The sequence below is a fragment of the Mangifera indica genome, chromosome 14 (genome assembly GCF_011075055.1).
Source record: "Mangifera indica cultivar Alphonso chromosome 14, CATAS_Mindica_2.1, whole genome shotgun sequence".
Classification (NCBI taxonomy): Eukaryota; Viridiplantae; Streptophyta; class Magnoliopsida; order Sapindales; family Anacardiaceae; genus Mangifera; species Mangifera indica.
The window spans coordinates 1,887,024-1,908,916 of record NC_058150.1 but is presented as its reverse complement, the minus strand read 5'-3'; the positions used below and the strand labels follow the sequence as shown (position 1 = coordinate 1,908,916).

Here is a 21,893-nt window from a genome sequence, read left to right as displayed (position 1 = left end):
GTTTTACGATTTGCAACTTGAAGTTTGTCAAATCATGAGAATACATATATATAAGTCGGAAGTCCCAAGTTTCATCAAAGTCTTTATTTTAGAATAATGATATCACCTTTGTAATTTGAAGTTTGCATAAAGTGTGAAAAATATGGACTTGAACTCCAAAAATATAATCAGAATACATATTATAATATTTTGAATACTAATTATAAAACCATAAGTTTTGTAGATATAAAATAATAGATGGACCTGAAGCTTCCAAAATTAATCTCAATATTTCTCCTACAAAATCAGCTATTTTATAAATATAAGATAATAGTTGAACCTGAAGTTTCAAAAATTAACTTATATATATTGTCTACAAAACCAGACGTTTTGTAAATATGGCAATAATTAAACATGAAGTTACTAAAATTATATGGATAATATTAAATGAGCTTGTTGCATGAGTCTTCACCTAGAATTTATGAGTCTTGAAAACTAACTAAATAAAATGTCACAAAAGGATAAATACAAAACTATTATCTTTCGGCATCATATCTCTGAATGATTGCAAGCCGAAATATGGATATAATGATAAATTCATCAAATTTGTGGAGAAATTTGAAAGATAGATTTGAACATCAGATTCAATAATACTCTCAATGGTTCTATAATTTCGTATAATTCTGTAATGTTTAGAATCTTTTTCTGAATGTGGAAGATAAAATATTCCACACATTTTATGTCATACTCCTATAGTAGCAATATCGAAAAAAAAATTTTGAATTAATATTTTCTTGTTATACATCGTTCCCTGAAGTGAATGCAACTACCAGAAATAGTTATCATGAGTATGAGTAACTCACTCTATAAGTATTATATCGTTCCCTGAAGTGATCGCAACTATCAGAAGTAGTTATCATGGATGTGAGAAATAATAGAAAATCTCAATCACATCACCAGAAGTGAACCAAGACTGAGACGAAGTAAATTATAATGCAGAGTAAACCATAAAATAATAAGTGTGGTTATAAATGTCATTGGTGGTGTACCTGTAATACACACAAACATTGGGTGGATTTATATTAACCACTCATAAAAATTAAATTTTTTATAAGTTAGATCCTATCGATCTAATGATTTTTTATGTTTCAAATCCTCTTACAAAGAATAATAATATGGGTCACTTGAATAGTGATAAGGGTGCCCAAGATTTTTATAAGTTCATCATATATATTTTGGACTCATAAATATTATTTTGTCTTTTAGTATCATGTTCTCTTCCTTTCAATATTTTGTGTACGTTATAACTAACGTAATTTTTAAATGAAAGGAAATAGACTCCAAAATTGAAGCATTGACTTCAAAAACTGATGTGGGAGACGTGTTTTGGTAGATAATGCAACAACGTATACAATTCTCAAGGAAAAGAAATTTTTCTTAACTTTAATATTAATTGAAGCTAAAGTAAATATCATATTATGATCAATTAATTTGATAGAAGGCTCCGAAAGAGCCACAATTATGTTAAACAATGAGACCAAATTAAGCATCAATGATGCATTATATTCTAGTAGATCTAGAAGAAATCTACTAAGTTTTAAGGATATAAGAAAAAATGGTTACTATCTTGAAACCATGAGTGGAAATGGTACAAAATTCATCTATATAACTAGTAATGCCTCGAAAGAACGCTTATACTAGAAAAATTATATGTTTTATCATCTGGATTGTATTATATAATCATAAAAGCAATTGAAACCTACGCAGTATCAAACTAGAAGTTCGTTGATCCAAAAGTATTTAACTTTGGCATGATCGTTTAGGCCACATAGGATCTACAATGATGCATAGGATTATTAAAAATTCACATGGACATATATTACATAATCATAAAATTTTATCGTCCAGTGAACAATTCTACATCACCTATTCTTAAGGTAAATTAGTAATAAGACCATCTCCCTCCAAAATTGGAGGTGAATCCTCATCATTCCTACAAAGGATTCAAGGGGATATATGTGAACACATTCATCCACCAAGTAGGTCATTTCATTATTTTATGGTCTTAATTGATGCATCTGTACGGTGATCTCATGTTTGTTTATTGCTTACTCGAAATGTTGCATTTGCTAAACTATTAGCACAAATTATCAAATTAAATACATATTTCGTAGATTATTCGATCAAATCAATACGGCTAGATAATGCCGATGAATTTATATCCAAAACATTTGATAACTATTGCATGTCTATAGGGATTGAGATTGAATATCCAATCTTGTATGTCCACACACAGAATGGATTAGCTGAGTTTCTTATCAAACGACTTCAGATAATTGCACGTACTTTATTACTAAAAGGTCAATTCCTACTTCTATGTAGGGACATGCTATATTACATACTGCAGCGTTAATTCGCTTGCGACCATCTTCTTATCATCAATATTCTCCCTTACAATTGGTCTTTGGTTACCAACTTAATATATCTTATTTGAGAATATTTGGATGTACTGTATATGTCTCTATTGCGTCTCCTCAACGCAAAAAAATGAGACCCAACTTCGTTTGGAAATATATGTTAGATATAATTCCCCATTCATTATTAGGTATTTGAAACTATTAACAGGTGATCTTTTTACTATACGATTTGCAGATTGTCACTTTGATGAGACAACTTTCCCGCCTTTAGGGATAAAGAAAATGCTTCCTGAAGTTAGGTATGAACTTACTTTATATGTACCTACCATGTCTTATTTAGATCCTCGCACATCCCAAAGTGAAACTGAAGTACAGAGGATAGTGCGTTTACAAATTGTTACCAACCAAATGTCTGATGCATTTGTAGATACAACAAAAGTGACAAGATCACATGTTTCAACTGCTAATACACTAGCAAGAATCAATGTGACTGCTAAACAGTCCATTAGAGCCGTAACTGATCAATCTACCTCACGCCAGAAACGTGTTAGACTTGTTGGATCGAAGGACACTGTTCTTTGAAAAAGAAAGGCAAATAATTAAACAAATATCAATCATGATGATTCTAAGATAAATAAAAAATCTACTCTCTAATACTCCTCCAGAAGAGGTTATGATCCCTAAAGAGACTCAAGCCCCTGAAGTGGCACAAACCCCTGAAGTGGTATAAAATCTTGAAGAATAGGAAAATGAGAATATTGAAATATCTTTAAATTATGTTTATACACGAGAGATGTGAAATCGTGAAACAATTATAATTGATGATATATTTTTATTTGCAGTAGTTATTAAAATTCTGAATAATGATGATTTTGAGCCACGTACTATGATTGAGTGCAAATAAAGACATAATTGGCCTAAATGGGAATAAGCAATTCAAGTAGAATTAGTTTCTCTAGCAAAACGTCAAGTGTTTGGGTCTGTAGTTCTAACACCTCAAGACGTACAACTCGTTGGGTATAAATGGATATTTGTGAGAAAAAGAAATGAGAAAAATGAAATAAAAAAAATGAAATTGCTAGATATAAAGCCAGACTTGTAGTCCAGGGCTTTTCTCAAAGGCTCAATATAGACTTTGATGAAACATATGCACCTATAATAGATAAAATCACATTCAAATATTTAATCAGTTTAACAGTCTCTGAAGGACTGGATATGTGTCTAATTGACGTAGTTACTGTTTATTTGTATGAAAATTTGGACACTAAAATTTATATGAAACTCCCTGAAAGATACAAATTGCCTAAAGCAAAAAAGGTCAATTCAAGAGACATGTACTCAATTAAATTACAACGATCATTGTACGGATTAAAACAATCCAAATGTATGTGGTATAATCGTCTCAATGAATATTTGAAAAAAGAGGGCTATAAGAATAACTCTATATGCCCATGTGTCTTTATCAAAATGTCAGAATCGGGATTTACTATTATAGCAGTTTATGTTGATGACATGAATTTAATTGAAACTCTTGAAGAGCTCTCAAAAACTGTTGAATATCTGAAAAAAGAATTTGAAATGAAGGATTTGGGGAAAACAAAATATTGTCTCGGCTGCAGATTAAACACAATTCAAATGGAATACTTATCTATCAATCAACGTATATTGAAAAATTATTAAAATACTTTAATATGGATAAGGCTTATCCTTTGAGCACCACAATGGTTGTTCGGTCTCTTGATCTAAAAAAGACCTTTTTCGTCCTAAAGAAGAAGATAAAAAGATACTTGGTTCTGAATGACCATATCTTAATGTCATTAGAGCATTATTATATTTGGTCCAATGCACGAGACTGAATATATCATTCGCAGTTAATTTATTGGCCGGATTTAGCTCTACACCAACCCGTCGCCACTGGAATGGAATCAAACATATACTTTGTTACTTATGTGAAACTATATATTTGAGATTATTTTATTATGTCAAATCCTCTAAAAATCCTAGTTTGGTTGGATATGTAAATGTTGATTATCTTTCTAACCCCGATAAGGCCCGTTCACAGACGGGATATGTTTTCACTTATAATGACACAACTATATCATGGGGCTCTATCAAACAGACCTTGGTTGCAACTTCTTCAAATCATTCAGAAAGTTTAGCTCTCCATGAGGCCGGTCAAGAGCATATGGTTATGATCTGTCACCCATCATATCCAGAATGCATGCAGTCTTTCTTCTACAACAGACGCTTATTCCATATTATATGAAGAAAATGCAACATGTACTACCCAAATTAAAGGTGGATACATCAAAGGAGACATAACCAAACATATTTCATCGAAGTTCTTTTACATTCATAAACTCTAGCAAAGTAAAAAAGATTGATGTCAAGCAAATAAGATCTAGTGAGAATCTTACAGATTTGTTCACTAAGACACTATCGACATCAACATTTGAAAAGTTAGTGTATAACATCGGTATGTGACAGCTTAACAAGCAATTAAGTTAATCCTACTACAAAGAGGGGAGAGCATTCATTAGGCAAAATTTTTAAGTTTATCAAATATTAAACAAAAGGTGCACTGTACTCTTTTTTCCTTCACTAGGTTTTGTCCCACTTGGTTTTCCTAGTAAAGTTTTTAATGAGGCAGTTTAAGCACGTCCAACACCAACTTACAAGATATTAAATAATTATGTTTCTTTGCTTCTGTTTTTATCCCATTGAGTTTTTTTTTAACAATGTTAATATAATTATTTGTAAGTGGTGAAAATCTAAGAGAGAGTGTTACAGATCCAGATGACTTTCCACCAAATGAAGTCAAGAAAAAGGGGTGGGAAAGCATTTATTATGGCAATCACATGGAGGAAGAAATTGGAAAGGCTGACGCAGGAAAAGAAAAACAAAAGGGTGTTAGTCAATGTATTAGGTAAAAAGGGTGACAACAAACTGCTACATAAACCCCCTTTTTCTATCACTTGTAATCACAATTGAGAAACATCTGAATTCTATATAAAATTACTCTCTCAATTCTGCCTCACTTCCTTCCTTTAATTTTTCCTTCATTTCTTTATCTTTCATATTTAAATTAATATTATAACACTACCTACTAATATTACATGAACTCTAATTTTTGAGTTTTATTTATTGTATCATATATGTCACCATTTTTACAGAGTTTATGTTTGATTGAGTAATTGGAGAGATTTGATTTCTAAGTCTAAAAGTTGAAAAGATAATATACAATAGGAAACTTCTCTACTTCTACTTTTAACTTTTCTTATCCTATTACTATAATTAAAGATATGAGTAGATTTGAATTAAACTAAGTTTGAGTTTAGACCTTCCCAAGTGTGAGAAGTTTTGGAAGGAGATTAGTTCAAACTTAATATAATGGGTGATGTTTGAGTTTAACTCTTGTAAACTAAGTACTATAAATACAACTCAGTTTGATCAAGCTCATAAATATAGAAACAACTTTGTTTTAATGTTAAATTATATAGTAAAAATGTTGTTTCGTATTAATTACATAATATAACTAATGCAAAATGGCATTGTTTTAAATTAATCAAAACAATAATATTTTATTTACACACTCAAGTTATTAGTATGTTTATCGGGTTAAGCGTCCACATAACCCAAAGCTTGAGAATATATGATATATTCATGGTCACTCATTTTGTCTTATTTGGATTAAGAGACAATTGGTGAGATTTAATAATTTGGTTATTCCCACTAAAGAAGAAATTCCTATTGGTTTTACCAAACATAATTAGTTTCTTTATATATTAATAATTCGGTAAACAAGATTAAGAAAATCAGCCACGTGGGCCACTCATGGTCGTAGTGTAGCACCCATAATTTTCTTTCAACTTTTTCTTTTTGCTACCAAGGATTGGAATCTATGCGGTAATGGATTTGTTTGGCTGTCAATTTTCTTAATTAATTGTAGGACCTGCAACAGGAAACATTTTACATTTAATTAATTACTATTAAAGTGGGCTTTGCTAGTTGGCTTTTGTGTAAGCAGGAAACATTTTATATATACACACACTGATGCTGATGAGTTTTGGAGTATTTTTTAATTAATTAACACAGCTAATTAACATTATAATTACAGTGGAGCTTTTTTGTCCACATATAGTTGTTTGTGCTTTTCCACTTTTTTCTGTCACTCTTCTTGAATTCGGAGGTTCTTGTCGTGACTACAACCGAGCTTGAACATTTTCTAGTTTAAGTTAAATTTTAATAAAAATTGATTTAATTTGAATTCAATTTAAATTATTAAATTAAAATTAAGATTAATTTGAATTCAATTTAAATAAAAATAGTTTGATTCAGTTGATATCAATTTAAATTTAGTTCAAATTCATAAATTATAACTTAAATTTATAGGTCGAGTTCACTACTTATTAGTAAAATAATGTGACTTTAGTCACAAATCTGATTCACAAATTTGAATTATAAATTTGTATCAAACTCTGGTTTAATCAAGTCAAACTTTTTCTAACTTGAATTCGATTCAGTTTAAAAAACAAACTGACTCTCTTGGTTTGAGTTCGATTTAAATTCAAATTAAGCAAATTTAAGCCAAACCAAACTAAATCAAATCGGTTTTTAAGATTGAATCAGTTTGGTTCTGGTCTACCCTATTCTTGATATGTCTTTATGTTCAATATGTGATTTAATAAAAAAAATTAAAAGAAACAAGTTGAATAATATAATTAAGTAAATTGTTTATGTAATGGAGATAGCTTCACAGTAACAGAAGAACAGTTTAGTATTTTACAATATCTAGAGAAGATCTAACATTGTTTTCTTCAAATTAATTCACATATAATATTGGCTAATAATTATTTATTTATCCACATCCTTCTTTTCTTGAAGTTCCTTTTTGATATCCTATAAACATATTTTAATATTTGACTTAATTGTAAATTATAATAATAATTATTATTATTATTATAAATCTGCTCATATTGACAATTAAAAACAACTAAAACAAACTGTTCTTTATGTGTGTGTGTGTATATATATATATATATATATATATATATATATATATATATATATATATATATATATTTCTGTTTGTAATATAATTATTTTAAGTATATATTAAATTATAATATTAATTATAGAAATGCAACTATCAAATAAACAAGAAGAAGATAATATCATATGTTGCTTTGCAGTAGAATAGAAAGATCAGACTTTCTTTTATAATTAATTAGGGAATCGATTCTTGTGTCAACAGAGTGCTAATCGTATAATGATTGGACAAATAAAAAAAGAAATTATCCGATGCTTAAATTAAAGTTCATCACTGTTTATGCTAAAAAATTAATGATCTTGTCCAACAACACCAACCCAAGACATGACACCAAGATTTTGCTTTTCTTCATTTTTTACACGAGAAAAAAATCTGATTCCCTAAACCAATATTATAAAATTATGCCAATTCGGAGGAAAAGATTCGATGTATAAAAAAAGATATATAATTTCAAATTTTTTTAACCATATTTTAAGATTAACCTTAAGTTTACTTGAGTTAATGATTATAAGAATAGTTATTGAATCTAAAATTTTAGTTATTTGATATGGTTAATTTGATAATAAAAAAATAGTTTAATTTGATAAGTTTACAAATATATGTAATTAAACCCATGTAACCCCATTCAGGTTTAATCATCATTGCTTCAAGACTATACTGGAACTTATATGGTAAAATGATTGTTGATGCGGTCAATCTGATTTTAAGAGTAATTAGATACTTACAAAATAGGTAAATAAAAATTTTAACTTTGAAATATCGTCGAAAAAAATTTAAACTCATATCTTTTTTACGTAAAACTCTTGTATTACCATTCAAATTATCTTTTAAGAATCATTAGAATCAAACTTCATTTAGCATACAGTGATTTGTTTAAATACCTCTCAATCTAGAGGAGCACAGTTAGAGCTCATTAATCGAAATTTCCTATTGATAATACGAATTTCTTATAGTTACCGGTGGCTCATCAAAAACCTAGTAAAAACCCTATTAACCCACACTGATATACCGTTTGTCCAAGCCACCAAATAAAAAGTGTAGCTAATTCCTTTTAATAATCACATTAAACCCCCTAGTATCTCATCAGGTATAATATAATAGTTTGGCTTTATTCGAATTCAAAAACGAGTTTGGTTTAAACGAATTTGAGTTTAAAGTTAAATATTTTCAAGTTTGAGATTGAAGGTGTTCAACTTATCGATCTCACAAGCTTAAAATATTTTAATATAAATTGACTAAAAATATAAAATAATATCGTTTTAATCGATACGTATTATAACAATTTTATTTTAGTTAATTTTTACTTGGTTATAATATCGAACTGAATTCAAAACTTGAATTCAAATCCAATATGAAAGCAGAGTTGGTGGAAGGTTTCGTACTCTTTCGACTTTGCTACCTCCCTTGCTTTATTTTATTGTGTTCTTGTATTGAAAGGTTACCCTCGTGGGTTCGGTTTTTATGACATAAATGTTACGTTTGTTCAGCCATTGAAGGAAGGAGAGAGATTTGATTATCATAGAGAGAAAAATAGCTTTTTTTTTTTTTTACTCTGAACTTCAGTAAGAAACTGAAGCACTCTCTCTCTCCCTGTCTCTGCTGCTGCCCTAGGTTTCGGGGGACCTATGTTTTGTTTTTTAAGGATTGGGATAAACAAGGTTATAGTTAGCCAAACCCTCTTTATTAAAAGCCTCAAACAATCTGCAGACCTCCGCAATTTTAATCAAACTCACCAACAGTATTTTTCTCCACACAGCATCTAAATCTAGTTCAAATTCAAACTGAATTTATTCAAACTTAAAAGTGAACTCAATTCAAATAAATTTTAAATAAGTTTAATTCAAATGAATTCAAACTTGAATTAAAATTTAAAAATTATATATTTTCAAGTCTGAATTTGAATTCAAATTTTAAGATTAGCTTGTCAAACTAATTTAAAAAAGTTTGATATAAAATAACTAAAACAATATCATTTCAATATATGTATAAAAAATGATATTATTTTAGTTATTTTTTACTCAATTATATTAGTAAATCAAATTTGAACAATTTTGAGATAAATTCAAATCCAAATTCAATTTTATTTAAATTGAATTTAATCATATATAAATCTGGGCATATTAATTCATCATCAATTAAAATAAACTCTCTAAACTACTAAGAAACCTCGTTAACTTTATCATTAATGTTAATTACAATGTTCCTAATTATGACTATAATTTCGTTTAATTTCAATCCTTTCTCTGTTGAAGGAGGGAGTGAAACTGTGGAGGTGAAGTGATGATGAAAGGTAGACGTGGAGGAGCAGGTACGAGCAGGGCAAGGCGGATGGGAAAAGAGAAGAGATGGGTCTGTAAGAAATTCAAGGGATATATTTTCAGAAAAAGAAAGCAATTCCAATGGAATGTGACAGCGGCCTCGTGGCCGACAGCTATACGGTGGCCCTTCTCTCTCTCTCTCTCTCTGCGTTTTGACTTGGAGATCACACGTGACCTCATCTCAATCCCAAACGGAAGCTCTCTTTCTTCCTTCCTGCCTCAAATTTATGTACTGACAAAGGGACACACTTGCGTTCTGCTTCTGTATTACCTGTAGCTGGGGCACGGCCTTTTAGGGTTTTGGGTAGCTTGTGATTTTTGTGCCGGCATGACTTGATTTGATTTGAAACTTGAAAGCCTTGGGGGTTTAACTACGTACGCTTGGACCATACTCCATCTACTCATTGCTTTGAATTTTTAAGAAACAAAAATTTTGTCCAACCCTTTGAAGAAATTTTGCAGTTGGGCGAATTTCGGGATTAAAATTTAGGGTTTATTGTATTTGAGTTTATTACATTAAAAATTAAATTAAAGAGTTCATGTATCAGGATACTTTGGTCCCTAAGATCAAGAATCGGACATGCATGGTTGACTTTTGGTCAATCTTATATTATGATTTATTGTACTGATACATCTTAAAGCTAGTTGTAAACCAATTCAAAGTTGTTCTCTCTAAGACTTCAACGTGTTATCTTGGGAAGGTGGATATGAGATATTATCATCCTTACAGGTGAAATATATCTTACTGAAGGAAGGATTTTCTAATAAAATCCAACCAAAAAAGGCCTTTTCTGATTGATAATAATGAAAGAGGGTTGTCGACGATCAACTATGATCGAATAAACAACTTCAATCTTCAAACATTTGTACAAATGGAATTATAAATATTGATGGCAAGAAAATTTTCAAAAGAAGTGAAACCAAAAAAAAAAAAAACAAAAGTTATTGCAGAATGAAATCAAAGTTTGTAAATAGAAATAAGAATAGATTTCGAAGAAAGGTATAAAATAGAACATGCTTCCATGGCCAGGAAAGAATCATTAAAATGACTTATACAAATACCTTTTTAATATGAACTTTAACTATTAAACGAGTGTAAACTTTTTAATAGCAACATAAGCAGGTGATTGGACCCAGCAAAGTATAATGGAGAAATACAATACAATAATTCTAATGAAACTTTAATAATCTTTTTCAAAAGTGTAAAATATTCTGAATAAAAATAAAGTAATATTTGTCATTTCAAGAACAAAGAAGAGAGAGGATAAAGCAGTACAAAATAACTTAGTATAAATAAAGTACGACAAAAGTATAATAAACCCTGGAGTCTGCGTTAAGGTTACGTGGATCCAAGAATTGGATTTGATGTTTATGATTCGTGTATTTAAGTATGAACATCTTTTTTTACTTTTAATTTTCTTTTCTCTGTTTTGGTCTTCTTAAAGTACGACGAAACAGCTGCTTGAACCACCAAACTCTCCAGTCATCTGGATGTGCTCTTAACGCGCTTTAGGGTTCTGGATTAACCCTAGTTTGCATAAATTTACATAACGTAAACTAGAAATTAAAAAAAAAAAAACTAATGAGAAGAATGCCATACATAATTTGTCTCTTTTGATGTCCCATTAATTACATTGTTGATTTTAATTTATTTAATTAAATTAGGATTATGATTAATTTTTTTTGAATATATATGAAATCTGATTAAATTAATAAGTAGATGATTATGTATATCTTTATTTTTTTCTTTTTTCTGTTTGCCAAAAAGGCATACAAGCAAACTTATTCTACCAAAGTTTTTTTCCCCAAAAATGTTAAATTTCTTTGGTTTACATGTTAGAAGCTTTTTTTTTTTTTAAATATTTTGCGTGTCCTTGAAAATTTTGACATACTTTTTGGCAATGAAAAGCTCCACCCAAACTAGATTGTCCCTTCATGATCGAATCAATCATATTAAGTAGATCAAACTTCGAATCCAATGATTACTCTTATAATCACTAAATTATGTAAGTCAAGAATTTGATATTGATATATCATCAGAAGAAACTTGAATTTATACTCTTTTATACATCGAGTCTCTTTCTTTATTACTCAAACTATCCTTTAAGGGACAAATTTAATATGTAAGACAAATATTTAAAATTTATTAACCATACGTTAAGACACAAAGTTTTATTGAATTGAAAAATATTAAATAATGGTTGTGTATATATAACTTTGGATATTTATTATTTTTTAAGAGTTACTAATAGAGGTGAATTCGAATTGAATTGAGTTCAAACTTAAAGTAGTTTGAGTTCAACTTAGTTTTAAAGAGTTGAGTTTAACTTTAGGTTTAAGTTTGACGAGTTCTCTCAAATCAGTTTCAAACTCGGCTAAGTGTGAGGACAATTTGACTTAAGTTTAATTATAATATATAGTTGAGATTGACTAGTATTGTAGTTAAGTTAAAATCGATTAAAATAATATCGTTTTAATAAGTATTGGTCAAAATAATATTATTTTAGTATATTCAAATATAACTTTTTTAGAATTGCAAAATTGGTGAACCAAATACTCCCAAACTCGAATTAAACTTGTGTTTAAGCTTGACAATACAAATTTTCTAAGCTCATGCCTGTTTAAATTGAACTTATTCGAATTGAGTTTACAACTACACTCAAACTAACCCTGCTGAGATCCACCCATGGTCCCTAGTCATACTGATGAGAGACAGAGAGAGAGAGAGAGACTTCGCGTATTGATTGCTTAAGCGTTGCTACTAACTCACTTTTGTTCATCTATATTAATTAATCCATAAACACATGATTTAAGTATAAAAGAAAATTCCTTGAGCCGAAAATTCATGTTGATGGGTTAATGCAATATGTTTTGAGGCTGCTTCATTTCAAACTATTAAGCATACAATCTCTTTTAGAGCTACCGATTATATGAAATCAGTGCTAGCTGCTTACCAAAGAAATTATTAATTAACAAACTTCCCCTTATTAAATGGTTTATCCATAACGATTGTTCCAATGCAATCCAGACAAACTTAAAATTAAAATAATTTTATTATTCATGTTCCATAAATAAATATATATTTGCATTGTAACATTTTAACGTATGCTTAATTAACATAATATAATCAATCATTCAATAAATTAAGTGTAAATATAGTACAAATCATGTTAATTAATTCAACCCCATAAATATATGTTTCATTTGTTTAAAAATGAACTTTTGAGACTGCAAAAATCATCAATGATGATCCCAAAGTAGTTTGAATGATAAAAGATAAAATTCTATATACAAGAAAGTATGAGTTAACATATCAAAATTAAATTCTTGATTTATTTGGTTCAGTAATTATGAAGTTGTTTACTAGAATCGAGATTTATCTTATTGAATGTGATTGATTCTGACCTAATGTGATAATGATTTAAATAGAGTTCTTTGTTATATAAAAAAAAATCAACAATAATTGATATAGGGCACGGCCATATTGTAAATATTTTATTAAAAAAAAAAATAAAACCCATCTCCTTCTTATTTTTTTTTTTTCACTCAAAACCCTCAAATTATTATAAAAAATTGAACCAATGCCAACTTTAGATTGATGAATTTATACAACAAGGCCAGATTGAAACCCACCATAATAGTTTTTTATTACAAAAAACGTTTCCTTAAAATATAGAATAAACAATGAAGCCATCACAGAAAGAAGATTGATGATAATGATTTAATTTACTATTTAATAAGAATGAAAACTACAGGATTCCTAAACTTTCACATATTATATACATCAGAAGGGCTATGGTTAGAAGAAACTTCTTGGTGTTTTCTTGGACTATGCCATCTATAATTTTCTAATTTGACGAATAAAATTGAGGTCTTATTTGGCACTGTTGAGATTCAATGTCTCCATTAATGGATTTGACTGATTAATATATGATTAATTTGTTTGAGGATGAATAATTTAATAATAACAATTAATGGCTAACTAAACTTTTTTAACAGTAAATTTAAAATTAGTAAAACTAATAAAATATTAAAATTACAAAAAAAAGTTTGAATTCTAACCTTAAATCTATCCAATCAATACGAGTGAGGTTTCAATAATAAAATACTTTAAAATTAGCTATAAGAATATATCGTAATTACTGATGTCATGTTTATATTTATACACAAGTTTTATTATCTTTTATAATAAAATTATGTGTCTTCATTTTAGATACATAAATATTTACATATTTATATGTATCATTACGTGATTGTATGATTTTGAATTTAAGATAAAGTAATATTCAATTACATAATAATACACATAAATGTGTATTTATTTATATATCTAAAATGGATGTGTATACTGTTGATCTATTGTTTAATTATGATATAATTAAGTCATAAGTCAATTGTAATTTCATACTAACTCAAGATGTGAAACCGCTTAATTTGCGTTTATTTGTAATGGTACTTATAATATTTAGCAATTTAAGGTCGCGATCTATTTAAAATATTTATCAATTAACCTATTTAATAAGAGCATTAATATGGTTCCTGAACGTGTGGTATGGTATCCAATGTACACCTGAATTTAATTAGGGTTTACATTAAACATTAATTAACACATAATCGACCAACTGAAATTGGATAATTGACTTGTAAACATTATTTAGCATCTCTTGTATTTATTAGGAGAAGATTGGATGGCCTGGTCAGAGCATCTCTACAGTTGTGATTAGTTAGGCTTTCTCTTTCGACGGTGTTGATGATGATAATACAACAAATATAATGCATGTGCAAAGTTAAATTTTCCTTGTAGACTTTTTAAGCTCTTTCTATTATTATTATTTTTTTAAAGGTTGTATCTGAAAATTAATGTTTTTTAATCTTTTTAAGATTCTACCAAAACGTATTTTCATAAGATTTTTTTTTTTTTTTATAATAGTTGGTTTTAAAAACAGGAAATAACAGGGTATACACGATCCAATTTGATGCGATTTGATAGTTTTTTTTAAACAAAACTGAAAAAAGTGATTTGAAAATTTTTTAAATCAAATCAAACTAAAAAAAATACGGTTTAGTCTAATTTGAATTATAATTTAAACATATTAAAATTATTTACTTTTAAATATATATTATTTAATATAATTAATTGAATTATAGTTTTCAAGAATATAATATAAAATTATAAAATAAATATGAAATATATATAATATATTTATAAAATAAATATAAAAAAAACAAGTTATACAATTAATTATTTATTGAAAAATTCTTTTAAATATAGTTATATATATTTAAAACAAATTATCCATGGGCTAATATATGAGTATGAAAGCAAAATGCAGACTAATGGATGATCTTAATTAATTAATAATTATACAATTAAAATTAAGGAGAATTGAGGCAGTCAAGCAAAGGGTGGTGGGAGTGACGGCTAGAGGAAGAGGACCATTCAAGGTGGGTGGGAGGAGGAGAACGACAAAAGTAGGACCCACGCGCCGCTGCGTCAGCCCCCCACTTGCCCATTCCCCTCCAATAATTTTAATCAATTAATTTAAACAAACAAAACTGTCCCTGTCCTCCCATATACTTAACCAAACTCGGTCAACTTAATCCGACTTAACCATGGTTAATTAAGCTAATCCTCTTCATTATGGTTCAAAGTTCAAACCCACATGACCTTGTAACCCCACCCACGCAACACAATCTCCCTCCTCTAGGGTTTTTTCACTCTATATTTCTTTCTTTTCGCGTGAAACCAACGACCCAATTATTTTTTTCTTTTTTAATATTATATATTTTATGATTTTATTTATAATATTATTATCACAAAAGTAACATTTTTTAAACATTATTTAGGAATATCTAATTAAAAACTAATTCATAACTGTAATTTAATAATTTGTCATGCATTTCAATGTAGTCGACAAAAACAAGACTAGTTTTAAATAAATAAATAAATAAATAATATAAAAAATATGCAAAATGAAGTTAACTTAAGAAGCTTTTTATTTTTTTTATTAAACCAACTACTTGTCAATTTGCTATCGCGTTGGCTTCACGCACTGTAAATGGGGTTCAGATTGTATATTGAATATATATTTATGAAAATAATAAAAAAGAAATTAAAATGTTAAAAATTTGGAACTATATGTAAATATTTAAAAGTGAGATAAATGACTGCGTTTTAAGGCTGTTTGTGTCTCCTCTCCTTTCTTCTTCTTCTTCTTCTTCTCTTCTTCTTCTTCTTCTTGCCTTTCCTTTCTTTGCACTCGATCTTCTCCTCTTCTTGTTGTTGTTGTTGTTTTGTTTTTAAAAAAGAAAGAAATAAAAATAAAAATTTTATCTTTCTCTATTGAAATCTATTATTCTTCGAATACAGGAACCTTCCCTTTCCCTTTCTTGTTTATAAAAAATAAACCCCAAAACAGTTTTTTATTTTTATTTTAATCTTGTGTTTTCCTTGTTTTCTGTTTTCTTTTCATGTTCGCATGGCCGGTTTGGATTTAGGGACATCTTCTCGCTACGTTCAGCTTCATAGACCCGATCTTCACCTTCAACATCAACCTGAGCCTGAAGACCACGACCACAACAACAATCGAGTTGGTTCGGGAGCCGGCGGCGATCAGTATCACAACAACGACGGCGTTGATCATCAAGGGCTTGACCTCGTTGGCGCAGTGAGCTCGGGCCATGGAGACCTTATGGCTCGTCGGCCCAGAGGTCGTCCTCCGGGTTCGAAAAACAAACTGAAACCTCCCGTTATAATCACTCGGGAGAGCGCCAACACTCTTCGAGCCCACATTCTTGAGGTGGGGAATGGGTGCGATGTGTTTGACTGTGTGGCGAACTACGCCCGGAGAAGGCAGCGGGGAATCTGTGTGCTCAGTGGAAGCGGAACGGTCACTAACGTGAGTATAAGACAACCAGCGGCAGCTGGAGCAGTAGTGACTCTTCATGGAAGATTCGAAATTTTATCTCTTTCTGGGTCTTTTCTTCCACCACCGGCTCCTCCAGGTGCAACGAGCTTGACAATCTTTTTGGCTGGAGGTCAAGGACAAGTTGTTGGTGGTAGCGTGGTGGGGGAGCTCACGGCGGCGGGGCCTGTGATTGTAATTGCAGCGTCTTTTACAAATGTGGCGTATGAGAGGCTACCGTTGGATGAGGATGAGCAGTTGCAGATGCAGAGTAGTGGTGGCGGCGGTGGAGGCGGGAATAACTTGTTTGCAGATGCAGGTGCGGCGGGGCCGGCTTCTGGGGGTCTCCCGTTCTTTAATTTGCCTCTAAATATGCCTCCAAATGTGCAATTGCCGGTGGATGGATGGGCAGGAAACGCAGGCGTCAGGCCTCCGTTTTGATGAAAACGAATTAGCGGTAAAATTACTTGACTTAATATGATCTATGGATGTGAAATTGATTCTAGCTGTGTTGGAGCACTGCTTTACATTGGGTGAGCGAGTTGGATTCTTGGATAAGAAAAAAGGTCAGAGATTTATGTACTATTATCCTCAGCTTTGTTTCTTGTTACTTCTTCTCCTTCTTGTTCATGTTAATTTTAGGGCTTTTTTTTCGTTGTTACTTTCTTCTCTTCTTCTTGGCTTTTTGAACTGTACTGATTATGGAAATAGTCTTCTTGTTAATGGTGGAATTCTCTTCTCTCTTATAAGAAATCAATCGTTTGAGGATATAACCTTATTATGTTTACAAACTGAGATTCTCTTTATCAATCAACTAGGGTTTCATTTCTTCTGTCTTCCATTAGCAGGATCTCATCTAACTTTCCATATATAGACCAACTGGTACAATAATTTTTTTTCTTTATTTGTTCATATAGAGTATTTATTGGGTTTTTTACGGTTACCATATAAAGAGTTCTAATTAAGCAAATCTTTGCATGATTTGGCAGTATACATAGGTTTGAGTTTTGTTTCTTTTGTCCATTGTTTTCAGGAGAGAATAAATACAACAGTGTAAAAAACATAAACAAAAGAGCAAGGATTTTCTCAATGGAGAATTCTTTTTTGTTGGAAGGAGCTGGTGTCGTCTCCCAACCAACAAAAATTCATTAATGATAGAAGGGGTGATTTTATTGCTCTTGTTCTAGTTTTCTTGGAAATGATCCTTTCCATCTTGTTTTCCATTTAATGACATTCCCCAAAGGCTTCAAGATTTATAATACTATGTTCTTTTGAAATAAAGCCAAAACTATGTTCTTCCGTATGCAAATTAATATTTTCATTAGGAATAAAACTATAAGTATAAATAAATTATAAATAAATTTAACTAACTTACTTATATCAACTTATGTGTTAATATATAATTGAGTAATATGATTATTTACATTTTTTTTTATTTTAAAATTACTTAATCATATGTTATCACATCAAATTATATAGATAAATTAAAATAATTTGTTTGTATATATAGTATTACTCTTTTCATTAGTGTTATAATATACTTAGTCTCTGTCTCCGATATAGGAATTTTGGTTTAACTACCTTTAAGAACTTTTGGTCTCTATCTCTCTGTTATATATCTGTAGTTCATCCATTTTGTATAGTTGAGGCGTTCGATCAGCTTGAACAATTGGCATTTATAATGGTGATCATCTACTCAGATACCAATGTTATTCTTGATACTTAATATATCTATTGGGGAATCAAAAGGACAGTGTTGAAATAGAAGGAAAGCCATTATTTCTCTTAATTAACACACTCAGTGGTTAGGCACTTAACTCACTGGAAGAGAAGCACACAAAATTAGAAACAATGTAGTTCTATCTATATCATGTCTCTTCCTTCCCCATTGATGACAATAATTTCTTCTTCTTCATCGAATATTGTGTTTGCATATATACTTGTCTCTTCACTGTAGCTACTTGTGCTTCTTCATGATCTCTTGATCTTCTCTTTGCTAAATATATATATATATATATATATATATATATATATATATATATATATATATATATATATATATATATATATATATCTCACCACTTTAATCATATTAATTACATACTAAGCATCTTCAAGTGGGATAATACTACTGTTCTCAGGCATATAATTAGTAACTTCAAAGTGGTCTGTTTAAAATCTAAAATAATATCTATTCTATCGGCTAGTCAATTCTTTTGGGTGTGTTTAGTTAATTAACCACGAAATATTTCATACTGTATACATTTAGATTAGACTTTCTTTCTCTTTAGAGCTTAATTGGTTTAATATCTCGAATCATTCTCTTCAAAAGATTGGATGATCTTTGTTAATTATGAGACAGCAATTTATATATATATATTTATGATCAATTTCCTGTTGAATCTTAAGTTCTTGACATATTAAAAGATTAATTATTGCCATTCTTGCCTGCTTTTGAAGCAGCAAGTAACCCTTGAGTGAAGATTAAAGTCATTAACATCAGTCACGATCAGGTTGCTGATCATGGGCAATTAGGTTTAATTTATATGGAAGTGAAAACGGAGGCTCAAATATTATAAGTAAAAAAGATGAATTGTCAGCTGCCTTTATTCTCCGCAGCGAATCTGTATGCAGCAGCTAGCATGCCTAGGTAGGTTCCGTGTTAATGGAGAAAGTGTATGCTTTGCAAGCTGATAATTCTCCTACTGATAATGAAAGTTGATGTAACGAAATCTCATAGTGCTTATCCTGGAAGAACTGCATTTGATTCCTTAAAGCACTTTAGTTTCAGATTATGCTTAAGATTAATTAATTTTTCCTTTTGTGGTTTCTCAGATCATCTTTCGACTAATTACAGTTTGAATGATGGATGAGTTACTAGATAATTAATATAACACCATGAAACCTCCATATCCCTTCTGTTGGGGAGATCTTTTTATTATTAGACAAATTTCATCTGCTTCAATTTGTAGCTTGTTGAAGTGTGATTAATTATCAAATTCTGATCTTTAATTATCATTTGAATTATATGATTAATGGAGATCTTAATTAGCTTTAGAAGGATAAAGAGTTGGAATAATGATTAAGAAAAGCTGGATTGAAGCACGAGAAGGCCGGCTCTTGTGTTATATATAATATATATAATTATGCCTAACCTATATCTATATATTTATGCTTACATTAAGCTGTCATCTTTGTAGATAATCAAGGTCAGTTGAATTTTATATTCAATTCTCAAAGCGCAAAGTTCATGCTTAGATTAAATTAAGCTTTAATTAACTAATACACAATGTCCAATGACACTTTAATTTATTTATATCCTTTTTTTTTTACGTGAAATAATAGTGTTAATTTAGTTTGTGTTTACTGATCATGGAAGAGTTAACGGGCTTAATTATTTCAATTGTTATATTAATCTTAATTAATCAATTAAACTACATCCTATATATGTATATACATGATTTTGTAACATGAAAATGATTTTGACATTAATGTGCTATGAAATTAATGGTGTTGTAAACAGTTCTTAACATAACTTTCAAATTTATCTCATGATTAATTAATTAAACTAATTGGGAAAAGCAAGGGCTTGATTTGTGCCTCTTGGGAGCATCATTATATGATCTGATTTTCTCACATGAAAGAATGTCTCAATTGAAAAAGGTGAACATTTAATTAAAAATTATGGAATGTTAATAAATTTACTAAAATGTATGAGGTTTATATGAAAATAACCGATGACAATAATCTTATACTAACATAACTAATTAAGTTAATTAAATACAATTTGGTCTTCATTTGGAACATTCTAATAAAACATTAAACTAAACCCTAAACCTTATCCACATCAATTTCTCATTTACAATATTTCACATTTAAACAAAAAAATAAAGCTAGAAAGATCATTACATCTATGTATTAAGATTAACACTAACTTTCAATTCGATTATTTCAAACTAGAATAATTGTGTATTGTTATTGATTTGATTTAATTATTATTAATGTACATATATATTGTTTTAGTATATAGAGGCGTTTAAATGGTGTAATGTGTGTTATTTTAGGTCCCTAAATCGTTTAATGAATGTAGAGAGGTATAAAATGAGAAAGTAACATATAAACAACAAAGAAACAATTAAAAAAACCTTATAGTTGATATAAAATTCTCTGGTTTTGGTGGTTTTTCACCCCAATTGGGAAAAAAAAAAAAAAACCTGAACTGGGGTTCACATAATATGCCAACCCTAATTTGTGTATTCTTTATCAGCAAAACTATGTTTATCAATTTTGAACACATAAATAGATATATGTTTAATGTGTATAATTATATAATTGAGTGATTGTAAATTAAGGATAAAATTATACTCAATCATATAATAACACTATAAGTGTGTATCCAATTGTGTATTCAAAATAAATACATATAATATTACTCATTTTTTATGCTAACTCATTTATTTCAAAATTTAGATATATGTTTCAATTTGTTTACATTTTCATGACCATTAATATTTTTTTCTGTTTTTGGATATTTTGTTTGAAGAATATAACATTGAGGAACAAGATAGAAGTAGTGTTTGACAGGACGACAAAATCAAATATATTGAGAAGTTCCTGGATTTTAATCACTTTATAGCTCTAAAATATTGTACCACGATTATACTACAAAGGTGATTGTTGATTTTTTTCTTCATAATATAAGGTTCATATATATATATATATATATATATATATATATATATATATATATATATACACATATGCTAGAGTAACTATTTTTTTTCTTTTTTAACTAATGATGCCACCAACAAAATTGATCATAACTCTTTGAAAAATGAGATTCATCACAAAATTTGTGAATAAAATAGTCATCTCAATATATATGTATAAAGCTTTATCAGAACTAATATCAGTTAAAAGAGTCAATAAATCAATAAGGAGCTTCCACCTTTTAAGTTAACAATAATTATTAAAACATTTTATAACCATCCATCGGCACGAGAAAAATTATTATCTTTGATATATTTGTAATGAATAAAACTATGTATATAAATAAATTTTATTAACTTATTTGTGTAAATTGATGTGATTATTTATTTTTTTCTTTTATTTTAAAATCACTCAATCAATTATTATTACATAGTATTGTATGAATAAGTTTATACATATAATATTACTCATTTGTGATTGTAGGGTGTAAACACTCATTTTCGTAAAACCAAAG

At 29.3% G+C, this 21,893-nt stretch overlaps 1 protein-coding gene across 1 annotated transcript; it reads left to right on the top strand.

Annotated features, from left to right (window-relative positions):
- The first annotated feature begins 16,000 nt into the window (after positions 1-16,000).
- LOC123196850 (AT-hook motif nuclear-localized protein 23-like) lies at positions 16,001-17,496 on the top strand. The gene has a single exon (XM_044610992.1). It carries the CDS (start codon positions 16,244-16,246, stop codon positions 17,108-17,110), a length of 867 nt encoding a protein of 288 aa, XP_044466927.1. The 5' UTR covers positions 16,001-16,243; the 3' UTR covers positions 17,111-17,496.
- Positions 17,497-21,893: the final 4,397 nt, after the last annotated feature.

Bases quoted from the DNA above. Each gene is read 5' to 3' on its own strand.
- LOC123196850 (XM_044610992.1), top strand. From the start codon at position 16,244: ATGGCCGGTTTGGATTTAGGGACATCTTCTCGCTACGTTCAGCTTCAT.